This window comes from Zophobas morio, unplaced genomic scaffold (genome assembly GCF_036711695.1).
Source record: "Zophobas morio isolate AGI-343-1 ecotype UQ-CSIRO unplaced genomic scaffold, CSIRO_AGI_Zmor_V1 ptg000007l, whole genome shotgun sequence".
In the NCBI taxonomy this organism is placed as follows: domain Eukaryota; kingdom Metazoa; phylum Arthropoda; class Insecta; order Coleoptera; family Tenebrionidae; genus Zophobas; species Zophobas morio.
Genome location: NW_026972112.1, coordinates 9,162,399 through 9,189,353, shown reverse-complemented (window position 1 = coordinate 9,189,353; position 26,955 = coordinate 9,162,399). Strand labels below are relative to the sequence as shown.

Genomic DNA, 26,955 nt, shown 5'->3' with positions numbered 1-26,955 from the left:
GATCCACAAACATCTTTGACAAGATAATCTCAGCAGTCGGGAGTTTCTGTTGCCACATCAAATTGAACAATGAGTCCAAAGCATTAACGAAAGAATGTTACGGAATTTGTTTCTTTTTACTGTAATGAATTAAATTGATTTTTTAATAAGATATGAAGAATTTAGGCAACCAGTTATACAGATGCGTGTAGTATCTGTCGTGAGTCCTTGGGCATAAAGTGATAGGCGGCACACTTCCATGACCTATTACAACCCTATAATCATTTATAAAAACCCTGTACGTATGCCCTGCTACCGTACTCAGTTTTATTAATTGAGTTTACTTTCTTCTTCTCTTTTTGGATGTGTTTTCCTCATAGAACAGTACTGATGATCTTTTTCGGCCTTGAGCAAAAATTGTTTACTTTGAAAATATTACAAAAAATATATTTGTTGTAATTGTTTTTGAAGCTTTCGACTAGCATGCACACCAGATGAACAATTTAGCAAAACTCAAAAATCCGTTCAAAAATATACCGTAAATTTTACTTAGTCCAAACAATTTTTATAAAAAAACGCTATCATACAACATCAACGACATAACCACCTTTCTAAATATTCCTCAACCAACCGGTCATAAGAAAAAAACACAACAACAACAATAATCACCTTTCTACTCCTTTACTAACCCGTCATAAAAAACACAACAAATTAAATAATCCGTGAACAAATATTTAAACAAAATAAATAAAACAACCCGAAAACAAGCTTCCTTTGTGTCGAAACGCCTGCCAACTAAGTACTCCCCAAACACACCAACACCAACACCCGCAACTCAATGTCACACTCCATTGTCTTTCTAATTCAAACACCAACATCAATCCAACTTTGAGCAACTTCCTTCATAAATAACCATAGCAGCAGTACTTAAATCGAGCACATCCATCCTCGACTTTTCTCGTTTTTCTCTCGTCGGTGCTGCCAGTCGAAAATCCTGCTCATTCCGCTCACCTGAAACCGATCGCTGTAGAAACCTGAAATCACCCGTCGACCTCAGGATCCGCAGCCTTGGTCGGTGTAAGTACTGCCCGCACCGAAGAAAGCATGTCGGCGTACCGTCAGTTCGTGTGATTGTTTCGGCCAGGTGAGAGTGCTCGAGCGGTGTTTGGTAGTTTGTAGTCTGCAGCGCGGAGGAAAAACTTGGGAAACCGAAAGGTACTGCAGAAGTGCAAATTCTCGGGAACGGAACCACCGTGGATTGTGTTAAGTAAGTAAGGGTTAGGAGGCTTGATGGAGGTTGAGTAACTGTGCTGTTTGTGGTACTGGAGTAGTACCACTGACGAGGAATCTGCGCATAACTGTACTGTTTGTAGGTAAAGTGGTACTTTAAAAGCCTGTTTAAATTTAGAGATGTAGGACAGTGGTGATTTAAATTTAAGAAAAGGTTACATTTTCCACGATGGTGGTTGCAATGTGCGTAATTCATGTCAATAACAAAACAAAACAATGTTGTTAATTAACCGAAAACAACAAACATATAATTAAAAGGTTAAAAAATGATTGCTCATTAAAACTGCCGCAAACTAATTAATATCAAAGGAATGTTTAAATATTTTTCCAGTGAACACAAACAACAGAAGGAAAGTTTTCGCGGGGGAAATGCATTTATTGCGTAAATGTTGCCTTATAAACCAATGAGAGCAGTGAACGAGTACAAGTTTCCATAAAAGTAATTTCGTGATTGTTAAGATAACTTGGTCTTGTAAATACGTTTATAATCAAATTACCGTTATTAATATTAAATATATGCAAACTTGGTAAAAGTGTATGCTAGAATTAAAATACGTAGAATGTATGAATTAAACAAAAAAAAACGCAAATACCATGATTGCAAATCAAAATGAACTGCGAATTTTATTTTTTTGTTATTCTTCTGTTTTTTGTTGTGAAAAGATGGCTGTGTATATTAAGAAAAAAAAGCACAATATAAGCCCCGCCCACCCGCCCTATCTCAATTCTGTTGATTTTTTTAATATTTCGTAAGCCGAGGGGCGGAGCTTAATTGTAAAATCCTTATTTTTCTACGAGAAATTACCATGTGGAATATGTTCTTAAGCTTAAGTAATCGTGTTATACAAAGAAAACTAAATGTATTAATTAAAAAAGTAAAAACCAAAAGAGAAGCCCCACCTATCGGTCTCGATCTCAACCGTGATGAATTTTTCATTCGCTGTCAGCCCGAGGGGCGGAGCGTAATTGCAAAGTGGATATTTTCCTATACAAATTTACAATTTTAAACATGTTTCGTGTACAATCGAATAATAATAGGTTGTTCCGGGCGTAAAAAAACTCTTTTTGGCCCGAGAGACGAAAATAACTCTTTTTGACTCGTTCAATATATGTATAAAAATTTAGACCGTAATTACTCTTCTTTTAAACTCTTTCAAAAATAAAACAACAGAGCTTCGCAAGATACTTTTATGTTCTTTAAAAAAGATACTAAGGGTTCCTAAGTTTCTATCAATCTCTTTTAAAAACAAAACAGACACCCCTAAGGTACCTACACATTCTTTAAAATAATCTAAAGCTAAAGTGAATCCAATGATATTAGCCAATAAAAAAATATATTAAAACGTCAGTCAGGCACGGAATAACCCTTATAAGGAATTTATAGAAACAAGAATCAATTCAAGTTAAAAAAAAACAAAACAAAAAAACTGGCGCGAAAAATAAAAATATAAAATCAAAATGGATTTTTTTTAAATTCCATTGGAAATGTTATCTTCTTTGAATTGTATGTGTAAAAGAATTGCTTCAAAATTAAGCAACTCTTTCAAAATTATTAAGAACTTACCTCGTATCTGAAGCAACAACACATGCTTGTTAAAATAGTCCGTATGTCTAAAAGTCTTCAACAAAATAAAAACCATAAACTACCAAGAATTCGTATAGAAACACTTAAAAATGACAAAAGGGAAATAATAGTTTGTGGAATTTAAAAAATTGCTAGTGTCGTCATAATTGCGTATTGATAGCGAAAAATTAGCAAAATTCTTAGGTGAAAAATTGTTTGAATTATCAGAAGAATTCTACCAAATTTTAACATGATCTTTTAGCACATTTTTTCTAATTTCACTTCCATTTAGCCCGTTTAGTTTGGTTAAAATTTTGCATGATCCCAACCATTTTTTTTATTTTCTTCTAAGATATTAGGAATTTATTTCTACGTACCACCGATTTGGGATGAGGAGTAAAATGTAAAATCCTGATTTAAATTAATTTATACATATTTTATTTAAATATATGTATATCTACTAGTTTTATATCGCCTTCTATGTATCACATCCCCTCTCATGCCACTATTACGTCATACTCAGACCTCGGATTATTTTAAACTGCTCTAATAACACAAATTAAATATGTGAATTTTTGCAGCTTTCAACACCATTAGTGTATTTTTCTCTTTTTTTTTAATCAGTTTAACTGAAATTCGATCATCTTTGATATTACTTTTAAACAAGTTAACAAAAACAAAAACGAAGGAACCAAACAGCAGAAGTGGAATTCCTGAAGATGAATGTCAAAACCAGGAGAAACACTATTGCTATATAAAATAAGAATTCAAAAAAAAAGATACAGAGTGTATAAATAGCTCCACAACTAACATAAAAATTAAAAAAATATTATAAAATATACTTTTTTATTTATTTATCATATACAAATATCATAATTAATTATTATAATAATAGACAGCGGATGGCTGTCGAGTTAGGCAGGATCAAACTCGGTACGACTCGGGCTGCACTTCGTTTATTTGAGAACAGAATAACGTTACTTCGTTGTACTCTGCTGTTAATTCTCGTTCTCATTTACTTAGCCGTTTTATTAATTACGTTTTCGTTAACTGTATTTATGGAATAAGTGACGATTAAATTCAGTGATTATCACCCGCTACTGAGTACCGGTGATCCAACGCGTCATGATTACATTTGTTCAGACTGGTCAATACCAATGTGTCGGTGTCGGTGTCGGTGTCGCACTCGACATTCTACTCTGGCGCGCGTCGTATACGTGTTCTATAATACGAAAAAAAAAGGAGTTAAAACTCCAATGGCGAAGAACTATTTCTAACCCAAAATTAACAAGAGAAGAAAAGTGTGAAAAAACGCCGGAATAAGAAAAAACGTGTAGGCTAAAATAACAATACCGACACCTTATCAACAGTAAAATTACGTGAAAAGCGCCGGTAATTATCACACATATGACACATATGATAAAAATATGCCAGTACAGTGGCCTCCTTTTACAACAGAAACACATATTCAAACAAAACAACGTATTTTCTGATCCAGCTTCACGTCGTCTCCTCTACACCAGGTTCGTTTAGTACTTCACACGCACATTCTTTGGTTCCACAAACCGCGCACATTTTTTTAACATTTCCAAACAAGAAAAACACCGAAGAATGCGTTTCGTAATACAAAAGAAATTATGCCGACATTAAAATAATACTTACGCATACCTTACTTAACATTTATTGAACCCATAACAACAACATCTGCATGATAATCAAACAAGCCATCATTCTATAAAATAAAGAGTGATGTAAGAAACTCCCAATCCAAAAGACCACAAAGAAAAGAAAAAAAGTGCAAAAATAAACCATTCGAGGTGTCAACTAAAAAAATCGCGAACAAACGAGAAATTCGTGAAGCTTTTAGATCGACAATTTTTTTAAATGACGATTTTGTTGAGAAGGTGATAAATTTTAGTCTAAATCTGTAAACTACAAATACGCGAGCACCCAATCACATACCTTTAAAATAAGATTTTCTGCAAAACATTTGCGATGACGTCATCAATTTTCGAAGGGAATGAAAAAAGAAGTTTTTTTTTGCACTAATCCTGTGAAAACGTGTTTAAATAGACCTAAAACCGCCCAAAGCAAATACCCACTCAAAACCGTCTTTTTCTAGGTGATTCTGGACCACCGAAGGCCGAAACGTCGCTGCGACAACAGTAGAAAGTGATTTGTGTCAATGGTCGCTGCATTCTGATGATATGCTGGGTGCCGAGCAAGCTGGACTGAATGCTGGGCGTCATGCTTTAGCGTGGGTACTAGGTCAAACCGATATATGGTACCTACTGTACCGGTGCGCTAATTATGTTAGTAAGGGGCACGGTCAATCACCCAGCAGCGTATCAATTCTAGACAACCTTTTCACTCTGGACGAAGACCATTTCGACCAGGAAGAAGAGGATTTCAACAGACAGTTCCTGCAAGGAAGAGGTTTGTGTTGCTTCGTTGAAAATGGTATTCCACCGATGTGCAAAAAGCGATAAATATGTATTTCAATGTGTGTCCTTCGATGTAACAGGCGTATTTTGCATATACGTGGGTTTTTTATGCTTGAGGTTTTTATTTTATGAGCGTTTGTTATCTCTGAATTTTTTTAATGTTGGACCTGGTATACGTTTTCGAAAAAATTTAATTTAGTTTAACATGTTTCGGCGGTACTTCAGTAATGCATTTACGAGTGATACGGTTTGCCTTGGCATTGCAGTGTTGCAAAAGATTTCGAAAGGTGTTAAGAAAATGGTATGCACTAGGTGAGTGTCGTAAATAGATTAGGAGCATTGTTAGACGGTTTTTTCTCTGGACAATTTATATTGTAGAAAAACAGTCAGAGAAGAGCAATTTTAAGAATGAAACTATTTTAGCCAAGAGATTCTACTGATCAATATAATAGTTTAAATTTAAATGTAGGCAAATTGTGTCTAGTAATTCATTTGTGTAACTATTGGCACTGTTGCTAACAAAGAAAACAATCGGACTAAATATCTTAGTGAATAAAATATTACAAGTGACTCCGAGTTTACGGTGCTCTCAGTACTAACAGTATCGATTAAATATAATTTCAACAGCACAGGTTGTACGGTGGTAAATATTTTTTTTTTTTGTTTTACAAAAATTTAAATTACAAAACTCTTTCGTAGTCTTAAAAAAAATGATTCTGAAACTTTTATTTTTTAATGGTAACTCTATAAGTTAAAATTAACATAGCTATTTATTGGAAAACTAGCAGGCTAAGCGCATGTTTCAAGTGAGTTTTCCTTAATAACATTTTGTGGTCAATTTTTTTGTGGGGAATTTCAGGACAGGACACTGAGCTAAACCCGTTTGTAAAAAAAATTATCCAACACAATTTTGAGATGACGTCATCGCGTTTTTTATGGGATAAACAAAACAAATTTTGATTAGCGATTTATCATTTACGATAATGTTAAAATGTAAGATTTCAGAACAATCAGTTCTATTGTTTCAAAGTTAAATTGCACTCCTTTTTAATTTAAGTAGCATTTACTTTGTGAAGTTTATTACAGGTTATTATACGAGCATGTTATGCAGGCTTTTTCACAATGATGATGTTTAAATTTAAATCATCCGAGTGAATAACAACCGTAACATGCGAGTGTAATACTATGTTTTATCTACGACCATATATTATATGCATAAGTTTGTTATTCCAAAGCATAAAAAAACTAACATAAATTTTAATTATTTATTATGAGCGCTAGGATAAATTGTTGAAACACTGGGTTATGAGTGTTATGACATGACTTATGGTTGAATTGTGTCCAACCAATCAGAGCTTGGAGCATCTCATAAGTACCCAGATATCAGTTAGGCCTCTCGTACTTTATAACTTTATTTTAAATGAACGATATTAAAAGTGAATAAGTAAACGGTAGTAGATAAAAACATATACTTTTATATTAAAAATATATTACACTGTTGACAGTTCTAGAAAAATAATAATAGTAAAAATAAAACTACCGCTGAACAATAAAGTCAACAAAATTTTGATAAAACTTCTAAAATGCTAGCAAAAAAACTATCTCAGCCTCTACAAAAATTCTTAGTTCTCCATTTCTTCTTTCTGATTACCTCTACACGAAAACTAAAAAATACTCAAAAAATCCAGAAATTATCACTTTCATATTTCATAAATTTTTTAACGTATCGTGATATAGTGATGAGCTCATGGAACATTCCCAAACTGCCAAATACATAATTACAACCGAAATCTCAGGCCTACCGATTTCATGTCCTCTTTGAAAAGTGCGTTTAAGTGTAACCTTCAATAAACCATCAACTCCATGTTTTATTAATTTCGCAGAAACTAAATTAACCTCAAATGTGAAGGCTGCAGCCTTATCAAACACAATTGAATTATCAGTATGCAAACAACCATCGCTGTAACGACAACAAAGTGCACGCCCGTTGCACAAGGAAGGCATTATAAAGCAACCACTATCACCGATGCAATGTCATTACATCTAAACGTATTTACACTTGAACTTCAGGTAAATTACCACACATGCGAAAACATGCACACACAAATAAAACTATACCACTTTCAAAATGTTGCTTGTCAACGTATTCAGTCCTTGGCAAGTGGAATTGAATGCAGCACTAAGTGTGCTAAGTTTTCCAGGTCAGATTTGAAGCACGTGTCGAAATAGTTAATGAAAAGTCGAATCTAGCTAATAATTCGGCGATTTATAAGGAAAATATGGGCTCGTTACGTAACGCCGATTGCCAAACGCCCTGTAATACATATCACATGCGCCGAAAAAAATAACCTTGAACAGTGACAGGAAGTCGTTTTTCTTAAACTAGATTCGGCTTTTTTTGTTGCAAATCGTGCATAAAAGTGTGTTATGAGGCACAAATTGTAAATCATCGGATGACCAAGAAACAAAGTGTGGGTCAGTCCTCTCTACGATCTCTCGTGGATCAGCGGTCCCAATTCATCGCGAGAGTACTATTGAGGGACCCTGATTTACACAATTATATTCAGTTTAGACGAAACTTGCTAAAACCGTAAGTGGACACATAACTGCGTTTAAATTGAGGATTGAGGAAGTCATTTGCATGACTGGGTTCAAGGGTTGTTCACGAAATGCTTTGGAATATAAAGTGTTTTGGATTCATGTATGGTAAATTGTGATACTTTGACTTACACAAAAAGATAATCGTTGAAACATCCGCCATGGAATTACGCACGTTTTGTTTAAAAGCTAAAAAAGTGTGAACACGTAAAGTGTTATTTACACACAAGAAGTCAGATTTAAGAAATAGTGAGATAATATTGAAATTACTTTTGTTTTACTTAGGCTGATCCTGGTATTACTCGGAAACTTTGGGAATGAATGAATACAAATAGGAATGATTTAAATATGCATGATGATCAAGTTCAAACAAAAAACAAAACAGAAGTATAAATATGCATTGCACATTTTATATTACTTGGGAAATTTGCTTTGAAGTTCAATGATTTATCAATCTCCTCTCGGCAAATTCTGTACTAAAATCTAGGACAAGACTTGCTTAGTTCATTTTATCCGCATAATTTTGAACTAGTCTCCATAAAAACGATTAAGCAGCGGAATTTTACCACGGTTTTACAACAAAATATAAGAAATGTCATTAAATGCTGAAACTTCAGATACTTTGCCAATACAGAAATGTTTCCTTCGTGCAAAACGTGCAATAATTATCTTCATTTATAGCGACCTATTTCTTCGGCTTCGCTCTTTGTACCAAAAAAATAAAATAAACACACTTAAACAATCACTTAAAGCAACTACAGTTGCCAATGTTAGTCACAGATTTCGCTAAAGAAGTGTTACACATTAAACACAAGTACAACTTTTATGTGTAAGAGTACACAAAGTAATATTTATAGTTTTATTTCAACCTACACGTATTATTTTGTATGCCTCGTTACCAAAATTTATGAACAACTATAATGAGAACAAAATTTAAGACTACGTGTTGTTGTCTAGAAGTGTACTTACATGACAAATATTTTTGCAATTTTACTCGACTAATTTATTATGTCACGTAATTATGCATCCACTAAATGTATAATATTATTAGAATATGTGAACTTTCTCTTAGACGCCCACGTTAAAGTCTGAAATTTTTGTAAAACAACTAAGTACGACGAAAAATATGTAAACAATTTTTTGCGAATAAAACTGAATATTCCATGTTTCTAAACGATATGCAGCTTAAGTAACTATATTATTCACAACGTAATGGTTCAAGTGGTAAGAATGAATACTTCTAGTAAAATGTACCAGTCACTACCTTCAAAGGCCTTCAACACTATTTTTTTCAAACAATTTTTGGATCAAGCAAATTGGCTCGACAAAATGAGGACCAGATAAGTACGAATATAGGGTAACATAAAAGTTAATCACAATTTGAATAACTAAATAAATATTTGGACTATAAAGTCGTCGACCGCTTGAAACAATATTAAACACAAGTAAATTGTATTAAAAAAAAATGACACAAATCCCGAAAAATCAACACTTAAATGCACTATGCATACACGACTTACATATTTGTCTTTTTGTATAAGTACAAGTAAGGTCAAGGCAGGTCAGTACTTGGCAAGATAAGACTGATTATGGCTAATTACATACCCCTAAGAAAATAGTGGGCGGGTGGGCGGGGCTAGTATTCGCTAAGGTAGAACTGATTTTGGTGAATGACATACCCTCCAAGAAAACAAAGATTAATGGGCGTGGCTTAAACTTGCTAAAATAAGACTCAACAATATAAAAGTAGTCACTGGAGTGAAAAGGGGGTGGGCGGAGCTACTGCTTGCAATTTTTCGTTTGGGTTTTTTATTTTCTTTATTTTTTCAATTTTTCAGTATCATGTTTTTCAAAGTTTTCATTCCTTTAATTTTTCGGTTTTTCGATTTGCCATTTTTTTGTTTCTTCAATTTTTGCGGTATGTAACTCTTACAATTTTCAAAATTGGTCGGGGGTTATTTAGACAGAACTACCCTCGAAGAGCGGCCCAACAAATCCCGCTTTTTTTGAAAAATTTTTCTGTTTTCTATTGCCTTTATTTTTTCAATTATTCGATTTTTCAATCAGTCGTATGGAAGTTAGTAATAAATTTAATGACTGTTGATATGAATTCAGTTTTTTGATTAAAAATTATTAGTTTTTTGTTGGAGACTATTAGTTTATTAACGTGTCTTATTATATATGTGATAAAGGGTATGGGTGTTTCGATGTTTTAATTTTTTGTTTTTTCAATTTTTCCTTTCCTATTTTTTTTAATTAAAAATTTTCCGAGTTTTCAATTTTTTTCAGGTCAGGTCAAGTCAGGTCTAGTCAGTACTTGCTAAGATAAGACTGATTATGGCAAATCACAAACCTTCTAAGAAAATAGAGGGGGGTGGGCGGGGCTAGTATTATTAAGATAAGACTGATTTTGGTAAATGACTGGACAATATTAAGAATGATCACTAGAATGGAGAGGGTGTGAGTGGTCATGGCTATTGCTTGTAAGAATATACAAGTGATCATAAAAGATTTATACATCAAATTGACTTTGAAATTTCGTGATTTTGTCGCTTCGTTGTATTGATTGATAACTAACCGTCGTCGCCTTGCTTTCAATGTTCAGCTTTTTTAGTATGTTGCCTGGTAGATAGGCAATTAATAATTCAAGTCAAATAACACCTCACGAAACCAATAACTTCTTATTAAAAATTGGTCTAAAGAGTTTGGACAGTACTTCCCTCGCTGTCAGAAACGTGACAACTGCACGCCTATTTTTTTTTTCGCAGTAGATTTCTAAGCATTCGGTTTTGTAGTTCCTGAGTAAATCAATAAAATAAATTTACGCATTCATTATCTTTTTTGAGTCACCCGGTATATGCAAATTCAAAAAATATGAATGAGAAGATAAATTACAAATACAGAGTCATCATATCTTGTACATTCTAGATATGATTTATTCCGCAAACTTTTGAGCTGACGTTATCAATTTTTTGGAGAAGATAACCAAATATATTTTGACTAAAAATTTATTATGCTCTTTATAACCTCAAAACATCTGCAAGATTTCAAAACATTCGGTTCTGTAGTTCCTGATTAAATCAATGAGATACATTTAAGCATTCATTTTTTTTTTGGGTCACCCTGTATATGCAAATCGAAAAAATATGAACGGAATGATAAATCACAAGAAGAGACTCATAATATTTTGTACATTTTAGATAGGATTTATTCAGCGAAATTTTGTGGTGACGTCATAATTTTTTAGGAGGGATGAGTAAATACATTCTGATCAAAAACTTACCATGCTTATGATAACTTTAAAACATCTTCAAGATTTCAAAGCATTCAGTTTTGTAGTTCCTGAGTAAATCAATAAAATAAATTTACACATTCATTAATTTTTTTGAGTCACCCTGTATATGCAAATCCAAAAAATATGAATGGAGTGATAAATCACAAGCACAGACTCATCATATTTTGTAGAGTTTAGATAGGATTTATTCGGCAAACTTTCGACCTGACGTCATCAATTTTTTGGAGGGGATAAGCAAGTGTATTTTGACAAGCAAGTGTATTTTGACTAAACATTTATTATGCTCTTTATAACCATCTGCAAGATTTCAAAGCATTCGGTTTTGTAGTTTCTGAGTAAATTAGTAAAATAAATTTACACATTCATATTTTTTTTGAGTCACCCTGTATATGCAAATCCAAAAAATATGAATGGAGTGATAGATCACAAGTACAGACTCATCATATTTTGTACATTTTAGATCGGATTTATTCGGCAAACTTTTGAGCTGACGTCATCAAGTTTTTAGAGGGGATAACCAAATATATTTTGACTAAAGATTTATGATGCTGTTTACAGCCTTAAAACATCTGCAACATTTCAAAGCATTCGCGTTAGCAGATTTAAAATTAAATTGCAAAATGTTGTTTTATAATTTTGATTTTTTTTCCAAAAATCTGGAAGTTTCGGGTAAAAACTGAATTCGGAGTCGTAAACTACATGTGTAGGACTATGTTATTTTATACAATTTAAAACCCATTTACTATGCACAATTTTGAAGTGACGTCATCGCATTAGTGGTGGGGATGATTAGACAAATTTTGGTTAGCGTTTTACCATCTACATGATATTCCTAATATAAGTACAAAATTTCACAACAATCGGTCCAGTACTTTCAGAGATTATCTGTCTAATAAAAATCCGGGACGGCAGACAGACGGACAGACGGACAGACAGACGGAAATGGGAGACCTATTTCTTCGTCTTCTAGGGGTCATGAAAGATCGAGAAAACGTAAAAGTAGAGAGTCGGCCGACGGATTCGATTACAATACTTCCTTTGCTTACGCTCGGGAAGTAAAAATGATGTGACATATTTTTTTTATAATTACTCTATATATACTTACTTTCGTATTCTTTAGTATACATTAAATTTTGCCACTTGCGCAATAGTCATCCTTGAAATAAATGATCAAATTTTCTAAAAATTTTTACAAAAGTTGCCTAAGATTTTAAAAATTTAAAACTGAAAAATCATTAATGACATTTTTTATTTGACAGTACAACACCGAAACTAAAGCTAATTTGTTAATTTTGCACAAGGCTTAAAACAAAAAACAAAAATTTATTTTTCAGGTTTTTAATTTTTCGAGCAATCGCAGATCTAGTGGTAATGCTGACAGTCAATGACTGGTTCTAGTTTAATGCTCCTTTGGCTGTGAACGAACCAGAATTAAAACTAGACTATCAATTCAGAAAAAAAAACTAGTACTAAAACTAAAAACACAAAATTTCAAAATCAACAGAATATTTATTAGTCAATAATAATCCCTAAAACTTCCCTCAATAAATCTCGCTACTTTGAAAAATTATAAAATCAGATATTTTGCGATGTTTGTTTTGTGATACCCTCTATACAGTAAAAACCAACGGCATAAAAACAACCCCGCAGAAAATTACAAGGGTTTGTGGAAATTGCACGAGTACGGACAACGTAAAATATATTTACAGCAGATAATCAGAGGGGAAAAATGGCCTCTCAGCAATAATGTCACGTCGAAAGCTGTTTGAAAACATAAAAATGGCCACCCGTCCGATGGATTCGATTACTATGTTTCCTTAGCTTATGTTCAGAAAATAATAATCTAATAATAATGTAATAAAGAAATATTGGCAAAATTGGCAAAGTTACAACATTATTCAAAATATATGAAAAGATTTGGTTATCATAGTAACAATCAGTGTGTAAATTGCACAATGCACACATTTAGAATTATATTATTATCGAAATTATCGAATCTCTATCGAAGTTCGATTCAAAGTTCTTATCTCTTGGCTTATCTTTAATGTTCGGTGTAAATTAAAACTCATTACAGTTCACGTTATATTTGAGCTTCCCAAAGTGTTCATATAGTAGTTTAACGTAAAATTGTAAGTACGTTTAAAGATCATCGTAATTTACATTACGCGATAAATTTAAAATGTAGTTCAAAGAATTTCCTTGACTCAAAACGCGCACTCTATTTCACTCAAAAATATTTATTTGTTACACATGCAATTAACAAACTGATAGACAACCTGTGGCAGCTATCAATATGTTTGCGATGTAGGGTATCAATTTGTAGACATTTTTCTACGATGTACAAAAGCATTAAGTCGCAGACAAAACTTAGCGACAGTGGCTAACATTTAATTTCCCAAAATTTTGAAACTTCAATAGTATAGAAAACAACGACAAATTACTACAATCAATTGCCAAAATAGAATGAAATGACACAGGGTCAGATGCAAGCAAGTATATATATGCAAAATTGACCCCAAAATATGAAAATAATAAAAAGTTAGGTATGACAAGCGTTATATTTCTCCAAAATCACTAAAGATGTAATATAAAATAAATAACATAAATTGTTATATTTTGCGTACACATAATCAAGTCCACAAGCAGTTAATAAAAGCGGAAGAGTTCATTGAATGTAATGAAATTAACAATATTATTTTCCATTAGTAATTAACACCATACTGTATTCGATTATGCGTGAATGAACAACTTTCACGAATCGTTTTAAAAAAGTAACATTAATTATACTTTTAAATAATACAAAAAATTAAAATCATTAAAATTATAATACCAAATTGATTATTTAAGATATAACTTCCTGAAAGAATACATTTGTTCAGTCATCTGTCATCAGTCATATAGTTAGTGTCCCCTTTACTTGAATTTCTAAAGGAAATAGTTCAGTTATTATTTTTGACTATTGGTTGTATGTATTAATTAATATCCTTATGTTTGTAGCTGAGTAGAATTGGGAAATTTAGACGCTTCAAACTTAATGTCATCAAGTGTGTTCGATACACTATGATTTGATGCGATTCTCTTAACATATAAGTGCCATTACGGTATTTATCTTAATTATGGTCAAACCCACGTCTCGTGAGTTCAATTTAAAATTTACAAATGTCCTGAAAATGTAGACGCAAATGACGTTTCTTGGTTACTAAGTTTTGTTTACGATTTTAAATTATTTGGACGGGCGTTTTGTTAGTTCACCCTGTAGATATGAGGTATATTACTTTTGAACTGTGGTGGAAAACCCTTTCCTCGTTTATTAAATAAAACATCTCTATTTTCACGTGCCGCGTATTCATAAAATCAACAACGTACCCACACTTCCCGTCCATAAATCAGCACGCAAATAAATAAACAACTTATAAACAAATTAAAATAACAATGAATACTTTAGCCTCAAACCTTGGCGGAAATCAGCGCTCTCGTATCGACCGATTTGAGTCTGCGCGTCAAAACAGAGACCCGTTATTGACTGGAAAGAGATCACAGGCGGCTGTGCGCGCGAAGTGGGGCGAAAACTCATCGCAAACGTACAAGATGGCGGCTGACGTTTAGTCGTTTTCTATTGTTGTTGTCTGTTGTTGTTATTGTTAAAAATCACGCGTAACAATGGCGATGTCTAATTTATATTCAAAAATTGCCCCCAAACCCGTGAAGAGGGCACAAGACAACCTATCGGTCTCTCAAACCAACGCCTGGATGATGAACGGTGAGTGCACCAGGCCTTGGGCGTAGCAACCCAAATCGCCTCAAAATCCGACCCGTGGCCCGCACACGACTTCCTTCACCATTCCAACCGCCACGCCGTGCGTCACAGCACCATTCACACACCCTCCCACTCTGTTCGAACAGGCTATCCGACAGCCACCCACATCCCCCAAGTATGGTCCCAGCCGCCTCTCTAACCGCTCGTTCTCTCCGCAGCAGAAACCCTCAACAATGGGGCCCTCAGCCTGTCGCCCCCGCACATCATCTCCCAGCGCGAGAACCTGCAGGTGATGCAACCCGCCAGCGCCCCTGGCTCGCCTCCCTCAAGTCCCTGTGTATCGCCCGTGGGCCCCCCGGGCACCCTCGACCCCAACTGGCAGGCATCCAAGCCCACAGTCCGCGAACGCAACGCAGCCATGTTCAACAACGACCTGATGGCCGACGTGCGGTTCATCGTCGGCAGCCCCGGCTCGACCCAGGACATCCCCGCACATAAGTACGTCCTCGCCACGGGCAGCTCCGTCTTCTACGCAATGTTCTACGGGGGGCTCGCAGAGTGCAAGGAAGAAATCGAGGTACCTGATGTCGAACCGTCTGCGTTTCTTACGTTACTCAAGTAAGGGCTCTGGGTGTGGCGGGGTGGGCGGGGGGGAGTCGTGGGAAAGGGGTTTTGACGGCAGGATGGGTAGAGAATGTGAAAGGATGTCGCCGGTTGCGATGACCTCATGGGTTTGCGTAATTATGCAAAGTGGGTTAGTAGACAGGCGAGGGGGATTGTGCCTTTACGGGTTGGGGTGCGCTTAGAAGTGACTTAAGTCTGAGCTGCTCGTGACGTTGCAAGGTCACGCGTATTGCCTTTCATGGACTTTAGAACAGGAAACTAAAAGAAAAAATTGATTACAAACTTGGGTAACAATCAGGACATGTTATGACCCCAAATTATTAGAATTTCGTACTAATAACCAAGTTTAAACGTTGGTTTTGGTAGTTATAAAATGCATTGGCAGTTGTCAGTATCAAAAATAACTAAGTCTGTGTCTACCACAACACCATAAATGTCACTTCAATGGAAGAATTTGTTTTATAAATATACAAAGTCACAATGAGTGCCAGATCTTTTTTGTAAACTGATTGCTACTGCTTCTGATCTAGAATGTGCAGGTAATGTTTTTAAACTTATTGCGAATACCGTATTTCCTCAGCCATAAATATCGTTTAAAACTAGTATGTAAATATGTAGGACCAAAGTTTGGTTAAGTTATTTTTTGTTTTCTGCAGCCAGTATTCAAATTCAATTAATTCGATTGAGTCTACGTCAGCAACATTTCCATACACATCGGAACGCATTTACGTATTAAAAAATTAAATTTTTGAAACGAAGTCACCAAGTTTTTAGAGATAAATAAACTTTAGTCAAGCACGTTAGGTATATATATAACTTCTAATACCAAATGTAAAATTTCGTCCTACAGTAATCCCTATGTTGAGATTTATTGAAAGTAATTTTGAGATAACGCCATCAAGTTTTTTACATTTTTACGTTTTACCATCTACACAAAGATGTTAAAATATCTACAATTTTAGAATCAACAATTTCGTAGCCTAAATTAAATCGTAAAAAATGCAGCGTTTTGATAATTTCACGATAAAACAATAGATGCCATATTTTGATTTTGTTATAATTATCACTGACAGGAAGATATAAAAAATACATAAAATAAAATACAATGGAGATATTAAAAATTAATATTTAATCTAGATTTATGATAATTAAAAATGTAAGAATTAAAAACACCATGAAAATTTAAAGGACATCCTGAGAACTTAAAACGACGATAAGGCAATATAAATAATATCATGAAAACTATTATTCAAAAATATGCAATCACAAAATTTAAAATCCGAGTGCATTGTTTTTTAATTCTTTGTAAGGTAACTCATACATGAAAAAGGTATTATGTGTAGTCATATATAACTAAAAATAATTTGAATATAGTAAACAAAGATTTTTATCTTTCTACCGTATACACTTTAAAAATCGCTGGAGCTAAACTATAATGAGGTATTGTGCACTTAAAGATTGCATCATCGTAAAATGTGATACAAACGTAAAAAAAGCACAATCAAAATCTTTGTGTTATATTCTAGCTTATAACTTAGCCGTCAAATTTTCCGTCCACGACTTCTCGATCTGCTCGCCTCCGCCTATCGACCGACTCTAACCGTCTTTTTTTTTCGCAGATACCTGTACTGTGATGAAATCCAACTCGAAGCGGACACGGTTCTAGCGACTTTGTACGTCGCGAAAAAGTACATAGTGCCCCATCTGGCACGCGCCTGCGTCAACTATCTCGAAACGAGCCTGACGGCAAAGAACGCCTGTCTCTTGCTCAGCCAATCGCGTCTCTTCGAAGAGCCCGAGCTGATGCAAAGATGCTGGGAAGTGATAGACGCACAGGTGAGTAGTCTGACACATTCCCTGTCATGCCTCGACCTCAGCAAAGTTCCCGACAAATGCAAACAGACGCAAAAGAGGCACATGAGTTTCAGTGCCTGCATGCGCTCGAGAATTCCGTAAGTCTCTAGCAGAGCGAACATATGATAATTGGTGTTAAATTAGTACACAAAATGCTAAAACTGCCATGTTTTGATAATTGAATTCTTTTCGATTATGGTTCATTCAAGGCTGATCTATGTCTAGTCAAAGTCGATCCACAAATGTACATGTGATGAGAAATGTGACGATGCTCAAGTTTTTTATACACATATCTTAAGTTTAATTTTAAGTAGGGGTTTGAGTAAACGGCCAACTTAGCAGGTGTGCGAGTGCGAGTTTGTCGGTTACTGCTTATTTTATAATCTCACTGTGTTTTTAATCCACATATTTACAGCATTGATGTTTTTATCGAAAACAATGTAACTAAATGTATGTACCATTGTGTTGTTAATATATGGATTATAAAAACATCGAGGCCATTCTTTCTGAGTTATTTACCACCTATGCCCTTCGACTTCCTTTGACGTTATGCAGGAAATGTGCAGGAATGGAGGACTTTTCCATTCCAACCGGAATCGTTTACATAGATTAGACCTTAAAGAAATGAACCAAATGGTAATATCTGCTAAGATTATAATTAATGTTTAGTTAATTATTACTGTTAAGCGATCGGGATTTATTTCTCTCCACTACCAAGCTTGATATAAAAGGGCATATCAATTGACCTCTATGTTGTTGAGTTCATTTTGTGAATCTTTACGTTACATGTGTACATCGTATAATGGCGGTACGCCACTGGATTTTGATATGTTTGTACGCCTAACAGTCTTAATATGTTGTGAAGGACCAAAACAGTAATACTGAAAAAAATTAAGAAATAAATTTTCAAATTTACAACTTTGATTTACCCCATAAAGAGTCCAGAACTTGTATTTGAATTTCAAAACTATTTATTTATTATTTCAGGCCGAGATGGCCCTAAAGTCCGAGGGCTTCGTCGACATTGACATGTCGACCCTCGAGTCGGTCCTCGGTCGCGAGACTCTCAACTGCAAGGAGATGAACCTCCTCGAAGCCGCCCTCAACTGGGCGGGCGCCGAGTGCGCCCGCCAAGACATCGACCCCACCCCCCAAAACAAGCGCTCCGTCTTGGGCAGCGCCCTCTATCTGATCCGCATCCCCACAATGACCCTCGACGAGTTCGCGAACGGGGCCGCGCAAATGGGCATCCTCACCCAGCAGGAGACCATCGACATATTTTTTCACTTCACCGCCAACAACAAACCGGCCCTGCAGTACCCGATCAAGCCGCGGGCCGGCCTCAAGTCTCAGGTACGAAAGGCATTGTCAAGCGTGTCATGTTTTGCGAGCGTTGTGTTTGATTTCAGGTCTGCCACCGGTTCCAGTCGTGCGCCTACCGGTCGAACCAGTGGCGGTACCGGGGGCGGTGTGACAGCATACAGTTTTCGGTGGACCGACGGATATTCGTGGTGGGGTTCGGGCTGTACGGGTCGTCGAACGGGGCCGCGGACTACAGTGTGAAGATCGAGCTGAAGCGGCTGGGGCGGGTGCTGGCCGAGAACAACACCCAGTTCTTCTCGGACGGGTCGAGCAACACGTTTCACGTTTACTTTGACAATCCGATTCAGATCGAGCCGGAGAGTTTCTACACGGCGTCGGCCATTTTGGACGGGGGCGAGCTGAGCTACTTCGGGCAGGAGGGCATGAGTGAGGTGACGGTCGGGCAGGTGACATTTCAGTTTCAATGTTCCTCGGAAAGTACAAACGGAACGGGAGTACAAGGAGGTCAAATTCCGGAACTTATATTTTACGGACCGTCTTACGAAGAACATTAGGCGGTCGTGTCTGTTTTACGTTCGCTCGTTATGTGAGATGTTCACTTTCTGTTTGTTTAAAGTGCTGTGAATTAAGGGACTTTTATTTATGTTTAGTTTAAGGTGATTTTTTTTTTACGTTTTATAACTGTAACCAAACTGGATATCTCCAAAAGATGTTGTGTTCACATGATGACAAATTGTAAATATCTTGTTTAAAACTATGATAAAATTATATATTCCCATGAAGCTTAATCATTAGATATTTTTCGAAACGTCTTACAGATTTATGCCTGTAATTAAACTGTTAAAGTGATAACGTGTACTGGTTATTACATTTAAGGTTAGGTTAAGACTAAATTCAGTTTGTTGTATAGTGCTTAGGGTGCTGTATGACGCCGCTGAGTCCATGGATTAACCGAACAGGGTTTGATGAATACAGACGTGTAAACATAACATAGCTTAGGCTTTTCTTTACTGTTTTGTTATATGATGATATTTTCAGAGTAACTATTAGCATAGCAATATTTATAAGGGCAAATTTTTGCTTACATTGCCATGATATTCGTTACTACTTATGTGATACAGAAACTAATTTGATAAATATATATCTTGGTAGTTTGGAGCGATTTTTATTCCTATTTTATTTTATTTTTTTGTTTAATTAAAAAATGGAACTACATACTGACAGGTACTACATTGACCCTAGATGGGACCATATAATACCAATAACAACAATACCGCATTCGCAAAATGAAGCGAGTCTTTTTTTTTTAATTTAATCAGTAAAATAAATTATTTCATTAATTTGCATATTGTAGCTAGAATGTAACATTTCTTTACTTCGCAAAAGCTTAAAATTACATCAACAAAATGTTTAGGGGATGATAAGACAAATTTTGATTCCTGTTTTGCCATCCACACGAAATTCCTAACATACAATTAAAATTTCACAATTAGTCGAATAGTTTTGGAGATTTATGTGTCTACTAAAATCAACACACGGAAACGAGAGACCTACTTTTTCATACCATTGGGGTTATGAAATATCAAAAAAACATGAAATCAACCGTTCGTCGGATAAACTGTATCACAATACGTCCCTAGCGTAGTATATGTATATATTATTACCATTACAAGATACAATGTATGTATAACGTGTTACCACGTTGTACTAAATATAAAAAAAAATATATATATTTTTACAAGAACAGGTGTAGGAACATTTTAATTACGAAGAATTATATCGCACCAAACATTGTTACAATGAAAAATATTTGAAAAAGTAGGATTAATCTACTTCTTAAAAAAAATTGAAAAAAATCTAATTAACTTCACGTTTCCGTGTCAAATTTTCCATGCATTCCTTTTACACTTAGTACATAGAATCAAAACACGATCCGGTTTCGCGTATTTTTTATGCAAAATGTAATGATTCCAAGGTTAAAATGCGTACAAAAAATTTACATTTCTAATAAAACAAAAATATATCGTCAATTTTCCTTCCAAAAAACTAAAGATATCCTGTCAGTGAGGCACTTCAAGACTGTTCATGAGATCTGGAACTATAATGATAACACTTCCGAGTTAATCATCATCTCGGAGGTGGTTCGAATGGAGATAGTTAGAAGAGAGATGGGGGCCCTTAGCTTATTTATGATTATTTATTTATTAAGATGACGTACTGCTTCACTACTCAATAATATCAACTTTTAAGTCATTAGAATTTCTGTTCATCAAAAAATGTTTTAAAATTATGTATCATTGCAATAAGAATCCATAAAATACAAAACAGGTGGATTTATTTAGGAACTATATTTAAGTAATTAATCTTTATTACATTATGATTATGTGGTTTCCTACACAATCCCGCCAATTGTATTATACTGTGTAGAACCAACTCTTTTATTATTTTTCCACATCTTAAGACTGATAAGTGTGACTGTGAAACTTAAAATTTTAATTTTGTGTTATTTTCTTCTCAACAAGGAGACGAAAAATTGTGTATTTATTTATTAAGCAAATTTTGCGCTTTCTCTGTCAGGGCATTTGATCTTTTGTGTACTAATCAAACTAAATTAAGAATTTCTAGTTTCGTCGTATTCGTTGTGATTTTAAAATTATCAAAAGTGTAAATTCCTGTTTATTAATAAGATCAATTTCAGGTCAGCGTGGACTATTTTAATTTTCAAAATTTAATAAATGTGTGGTTATTTAAAAGTTCGAGAATTAGTAAATTAAAATTATAATTTATCTCCCCTAATAAACAAAAATAGAGATACTTTAAAATGACTCCATTGCACTACTTCCCGAATCTAGGGTCCGCAAGTAAAAAAAGTAAACAAAAAAATCATAATTGGAAAACTACTTACCAACGGCCGGTATGTTGATGGACAACGCTTGCGACAACTTCAGGTAGGTCCTCCCCAGCTCGTAGCAACAAATTTGCAGAACGTCGCTAATATCAATTAACAAATCTACACAAGATTAAGGAAAAATGTCACAAAATTTGTCTAGTGAAAAACTCATTAAAGTGGAAAACTTAACATTGTTTTTCCTCTTTCGACGGAAATACTCAAAGTTTCTTGACGGTGCTTCTCTCATGTACAATATTTATGAATCTGTATCATAACCAAAAATATTTTTATGTTCTTTTATGAGAATTTTCTAAGTTAATGTCACTTATTGCTGCTAGAAAGATAATGTAGAAAACATTAAATGTTGTGAAAGTTTTTATTTTGGAACCGTTTTAATCTTTTAGAACGTGAAGATTTTCTCCATCCAAAAGACTTTAATAAATATTTGAGCATAACCTAGCGTTTTAATTCATTGATTACAGATACATCTGGAAAACTGAATAACGGGTGTTTGATATGCTCAGGTCGCAAGTTCGTATATAACAGTGTGATCAACGTAAAGTATTTTTTTACAAATGTTTAAGAAGAACAAAATCTATGTTTAACCAATGGTTGGAAGTAATCTGATTACAAGTATTTCATTACTGTAATTCAATTCTTTTTCAAGTAATGAGTAATTAATTGTAATGCATTACTTTTTAACAGTGCTTGTTCCAATCACTGTGTTTAATTTACATTACATATCTGCATTCAATTTAATCAGCACTTCAGGCGAAGTACAAGTTTGTATTTCAGATAGTGAGTTGGAGAATTCCTTCTATTAATCTTGCATTTTATTTTTTAAATAAAGTATTATCCAAAGTGCTTTTGTATATTTTTCTGCGAAGGAATTTTCAATTATCTTTTCGCCTCATGACATTCTGAATATAATGTAGTAGTTTTTATTTTGTTTATAAATACATATTTTGTAAATACATCCACATTTCAAAATAAATAAATATGCCCCCCTAACCTTATATGGCGTGGAAAATTTTTTTTCAAAATATAACAGGACAATTTTGTACATAGCGTGTCTTTTTTTTTTTTCAAAAATTATAAATCATTTGTACATGCTAGCTTCTTTATACATATTTTTTATTGTTGTAAACATGCTTCAGTGCCATTTCTTAGTTTTACCCCAAAAATTCTGATATTTTCCCCATTTATTAAGTGTATATGTGGACATTTTTAGTACATGTAAACACGGCCAACTGTATTAATATATATGCCCATCCCAATTCGTATAAAAAGTTGATTCTTTGACGTTTCCAAAATCGTTGATCAGGCAACTACATCTGTTGAGTACAGTTATGAACTTGGTTGGCAAATAATTGTCAAAATGACGTTTTAAAATATCACGTTTTTTTGAAAGTGTAGATAATGGCACAGAATAACTTACAGCTTCATTGTCCGCTTAAACTACAAAAGCAAAAGGCCCCAGACATACTAAATAGAATTTGAAATTAGTTTAATTACGAAGTAAATTGAGGTTTAGTACGCTTAATCGTACCCTACGGCGGCTACAAAATTTGTTTAACAAATATGGCATGAAATAGGAACGTCCAAGTCCGGCACTTGACTAATCTGACTGGAATTTTGAAAAATAATATTAATTTCAGAAACTAAATAAAAAATTAAATAACCTTCTGCAATGTTTAGCAAGTTAGCAGAGATCAAAATTAACGAATCATTATGAATATCACAGTTATTAGAAATACAATTAAATAAAGCGCACATTAAATGAATTTTCCTTTGAATAAAGCTCCACAATTTTTTGGAATCAACACAAATGGATTGTTCTAAGTCGGATAAGAGTGAGTAATGGCATATCCTCTAAGAAAATATTGGGTAGAGGATATATCCATTTGGCAAAATCAGTCTCATCTTGGCAAGTACTGGCCCCGCCCACCCGCCCGTTATTTTTTTCGAAGGTATGACATCTGGAAATATCAGTTTTATCTTAGCAAGTACTAGCCCCGCCCACCCACCCTTTATTTTCTTAGAGACTAGGTCATCTGCCAAAATCAGTCTTAATTTGGCGAGTACTAACCCCGCCCACCCGCCCTTTATTTTCTTAAGGCTATGTTATTTGTCAATATCAGTCTTATCTTGGCATGTACTAGTTTTTCATAAAATAAGACAGATTTTGGCACTTTTGACATTTTCGACCATTTTTCAAGGGGGGGTGGACGGGGATAGTACTTGCTAAGATAAGACTGATTTTGGCAAATCACATACTTTCCAAGAAAGGAGAGGGTGGGTGGGCGGGGCTAGTATTTGATAAGACAATACTGATTTTGGCACTTTTGACATCTTCGACAAGAAAGTAATTTGTGTTTTTTTATATATTCACAGAAATGTTTAAAATTTATGTATTTCAGACAATAGAGAAGTCAAAAGAGGTTAGGTCACGTTAGGTCAAGTCAGATCAGGTGCATGACATAAGAAATAAATTTTATAGCAAATAGTATAACAAAAAAAAATACTATTAAGGCTTTTTTTCACGTCCTAGATTCTATTATATGTCACACCCACTCGACAGAAGAATATTTTGATTTTTTTTCTTAATATACATAATATTCTTTGAACAACACGAAACTCAAAAACATGTTTTTAATTTCTTGTAAATAACAGTATTTTGCAGTTAAGCTCCGCCCCCTTGGTTCACGGCGAATAAAAAAAGTCATCACAATTGAGATCGGGCGGGTGGGCGGGCTTACATTTTGCCTTTTTGTTTTAATATGTGTAGACTTCTTTTCACAACATGAAACTTAAAAAATGTTTAAAATGGAAAATTTGTATAAGGAAATATCAATTTTGTAATTAGGCTCCGTCCCATAATTGTAAAATCCATATTTTAAGCATATTCTAAATTTCTTGTTATGAGAAGATTGCTATGTATGTTAAGAATGATTTTTTTTTATTCGTCGTAAACCGAGGGATGGAGCTGAATTGTAAAATCCTTATTTTTCTACGAGAAATTACCATGTGAAATATGTTCTTAAGTAATCGCGTTATACAAAGAAAAGTAAATGTATCAATTAAAAAAGAAAACCCAAATGAGAAGCCCCACCCTGCCGTCTCGATCTCAATCGTGCTTGATTTTTCATTCGTTGTCAAATCGAGGGGCGGAGCCTAATTGCAAAATCGATATTCCCCTATACAAATTTACCATTTTAAACATGTTTTAAGTTTCTTGTTGTGAAAAGATGACTACACATATTAAGAAAAAAACGTCAAAATATAAGCCCCGCCCACCCACCCTGTCTCAATTGTGGTGATTTTTTTATTCGTCGTGAGCCAAGGAGGCGGCGCTTAACTGCAAAATTCTTATTTCTCCAGAGGAAAAAAAAAACACTTCTTTGAGTGTCGTGTTGATCAAAGATACTATGTATATTAAGAAAAAACAAGCCAAAATTTAAGTGTAAATTTTTAATCAACATGTATCTTTTTATTTATTAATGACGTCACCTCAAAATTTTGCCTAATAAATACTATCTAAAATGTGCAAAATCTGATGAGTCTATCATGTAATTTATCAAGCTTTCATATTCATAGTGAGTCAATTTATTTTATTGATTAAATCAGGAACGACTTACTCCATTTTCCAGAAAATTTGGGAATACACAAAATTGTGTTAGGAAAGTTTTGTCTAAATAACGACACATTTTTCGCAAAATTCGGAGTCTGAGTGACAAATAAGACTGGAAATTGAAGAACTAAATATCATTTTTGGGTATTTGTCCGCGTGTGACGTCACTTGACAGTAAAATAATCGAATTGCATTCTTGGGAGTTATTTCAGTTACGTGAAACAATCTCCAACTTTTTATACGAATTGGGATGGCCATATGTATTAATACAGTTGGCCGTGATGTAAATCCGGTTTCTAATGATAACAACGACATGGAGACATTTTTATTAATTGCAGTTGATTATTATATCTGGTATCTCTAAATGTTTGTCATTGGAAACAAGCTATTTTTGTCAAAACTGATAACAAAATGATCGGGAGTATTACAAATTACAAAAATTGTTGAATTGTTTCAAAGGTTTCATTGTTATTTCCACTATACCTTCGTGCACCGTTATATTAAAAGCTACGCACAAAACGCCAACATCTTTTTGTACCAACATAAAAGACCGCATGCAGTTATAACAATGAAATGACAGTTGGTTAATTTTATATTTCCCGCTTAATTTTCTAACGACCCGACTTTCTACGTCATCAAAAATGGCCGCTCAAGGTCACAAAGCGCCTAAACCTCTGATTCATCCTAACCTGGATCGCCCTTTAACATTTCACTTAATTTTAAAAATCATTGAAAAGGATACGTGCAGTCCCCTCTGTCCGACAGGTCAGATACACACACGCCGCATGCACGTGCGTGTTCTTTCGCCCCTTCGTCAAATTCCTGTTCAAAGCCATCTTAAAAAAATTACAAGCCGTATCAATGCAGTGCTGGTTCAACTGCAACTGGTTGCACAAGTGCGTGATCCCGTTCCTCGCCTTCCTCATCGTCATCTCCCTGGACTCCACCCCGGTGCCGACATGGAAGGCTGCAACAACACGCGGTCAACAAGCCACCAAATCTGCATCGATGCACTCACAAGCTCCGAACTTGGTGGCACCCCCTTTGGAGTCCGCCGAGACGAACTGGCCAATCGCGCTGCTCGTGCCATGAGCCCCTTCCTCGAACTGCACCTCCGCGACGATGATGTTGACTTCCAGCACGGAGCCGCAATTTGTGCAGACGGCATCCCCCCGAGCGGGGTCCACCTCGATGTCCGAACTACCACAACTTTTGCACTTCCGCGTTGACGACATCGCGACGCGCTGTTACTACGGAAAAGGCCCGACGATCCGTAATAGTGCGTTACGGGGGCTGAGCTCGCAACCCGCTGTGTTTACTTTGGGTTAAAGTTCCACAACATAACCTCAACACTCACATTGGTGGTCGGTGGGAGCTGTCAGCGGCGGTCAAGGTTGGAAAGTCATGTGACCGGATTGGCGGTGCGTGGTTGGAGGATGGAGTGACAGAGAAAGTGAATATTGTGTAGTTGCGATTCACGTGGCAGAGGTCGCACCATGAAAAGATTTTTAGATTTGATTTTTAAAGATTCGCGAGCATTAGATCTTCAGTTGTAAAATATGTCCAAAGATACTTGATCCACAGTAAATACCGTTTAGATTCAGCTCAAATCTTCAATATGTCTGCAATAAACCGCTAAAATTTAATCAATGACAGCTGACAACGCAGAAATGTCAATTATATACAACAGTATGGATCAATAAAAC

General features: G+C 34.9%; 2 protein-coding genes across 6 annotated transcripts in view; one reads left to right on the top strand and one right to left on the bottom strand.

Moving 5' to 3' along the window:
• LOC135124442 (transcription factor IIIB 90 kDa subunit) overlaps positions 1-26,769 on the bottom strand; it is a 105,168-nt gene extending 78,399 nt beyond the window's left edge. The window contains exons 1-3 of the mRNA XM_064049496.1: positions 26,268-26,769; positions 25,992-26,216; positions 21,634-21,738 (exon numbers count right to left, since the gene is read on the bottom strand). Coding sequence (XP_063905566.1) covers positions 21,634-21,738; positions 25,992-26,216; positions 26,268-26,484 — 547 coding nt within the window. The 5' untranslated portion in view covers positions 26,485-26,769. The remainder of the gene's footprint in view (positions 1-21,633; positions 21,739-25,991; positions 26,217-26,267) is intronic.
• Lute (lute) lies at positions 800-19,883 on the top strand. Of its 5 annotated transcripts, none has more exons than XM_064049498.1 (6): positions 800-1,246; positions 4,956-5,269; positions 15,149-15,545; positions 17,171-17,387; positions 18,393-18,758; positions 18,815-19,883. In XM_064049498.1, the coding sequence occupies exons 2-6, from the start codon at positions 5,041-5,043 to the stop codon at positions 19,280-19,282; spliced, it is 1,677 nt and encodes a 558-aa protein (XP_063905568.1). In that variant the 5' UTR covers positions 800-1,246; positions 4,956-5,040; the 3' UTR covers positions 19,283-19,883. The 5 variants fall into 5 exon arrangements, with proteins under 5 accessions (XP_063905568.1, XP_063905567.1, XP_063905572.1 ...); XM_064049497.1 differs by having other exon boundaries at positions 15,146-15,545; XM_064049502.1 differs by lacking the exons at positions 800-1,246; positions 4,956-5,269 and adding an exon at positions 13,210-13,299 and having other exon boundaries at positions 15,146-15,545.
• Positions 26,770-26,955: the final 186 nt, after the last annotated feature.

Excerpts from the sequence above, each read along its gene's own strand:
- Lute (XM_064049497.1), top strand. The coding sequence starts at position 5,041 with ATGCTGGGTGCCGAGCAAGCTGGACTGAATGCTGGGCGTCATGCTTTA. Across the intron at positions 17,388-18,392 it reads GGGAAGTGATAGACGCACAG|GCCGAGATGGCCCTAAAGTC; the intron begins GTGAGTAGTCTG and ends TTATTATTTCAG. Across the intron at positions 18,759-18,814 it reads GGGCCGGCCTCAAGTCTCAG|GTCTGCCACCGGTTCCAGTC; the intron begins GTACGAAAGGCA and ends GTTTGATTTCAG.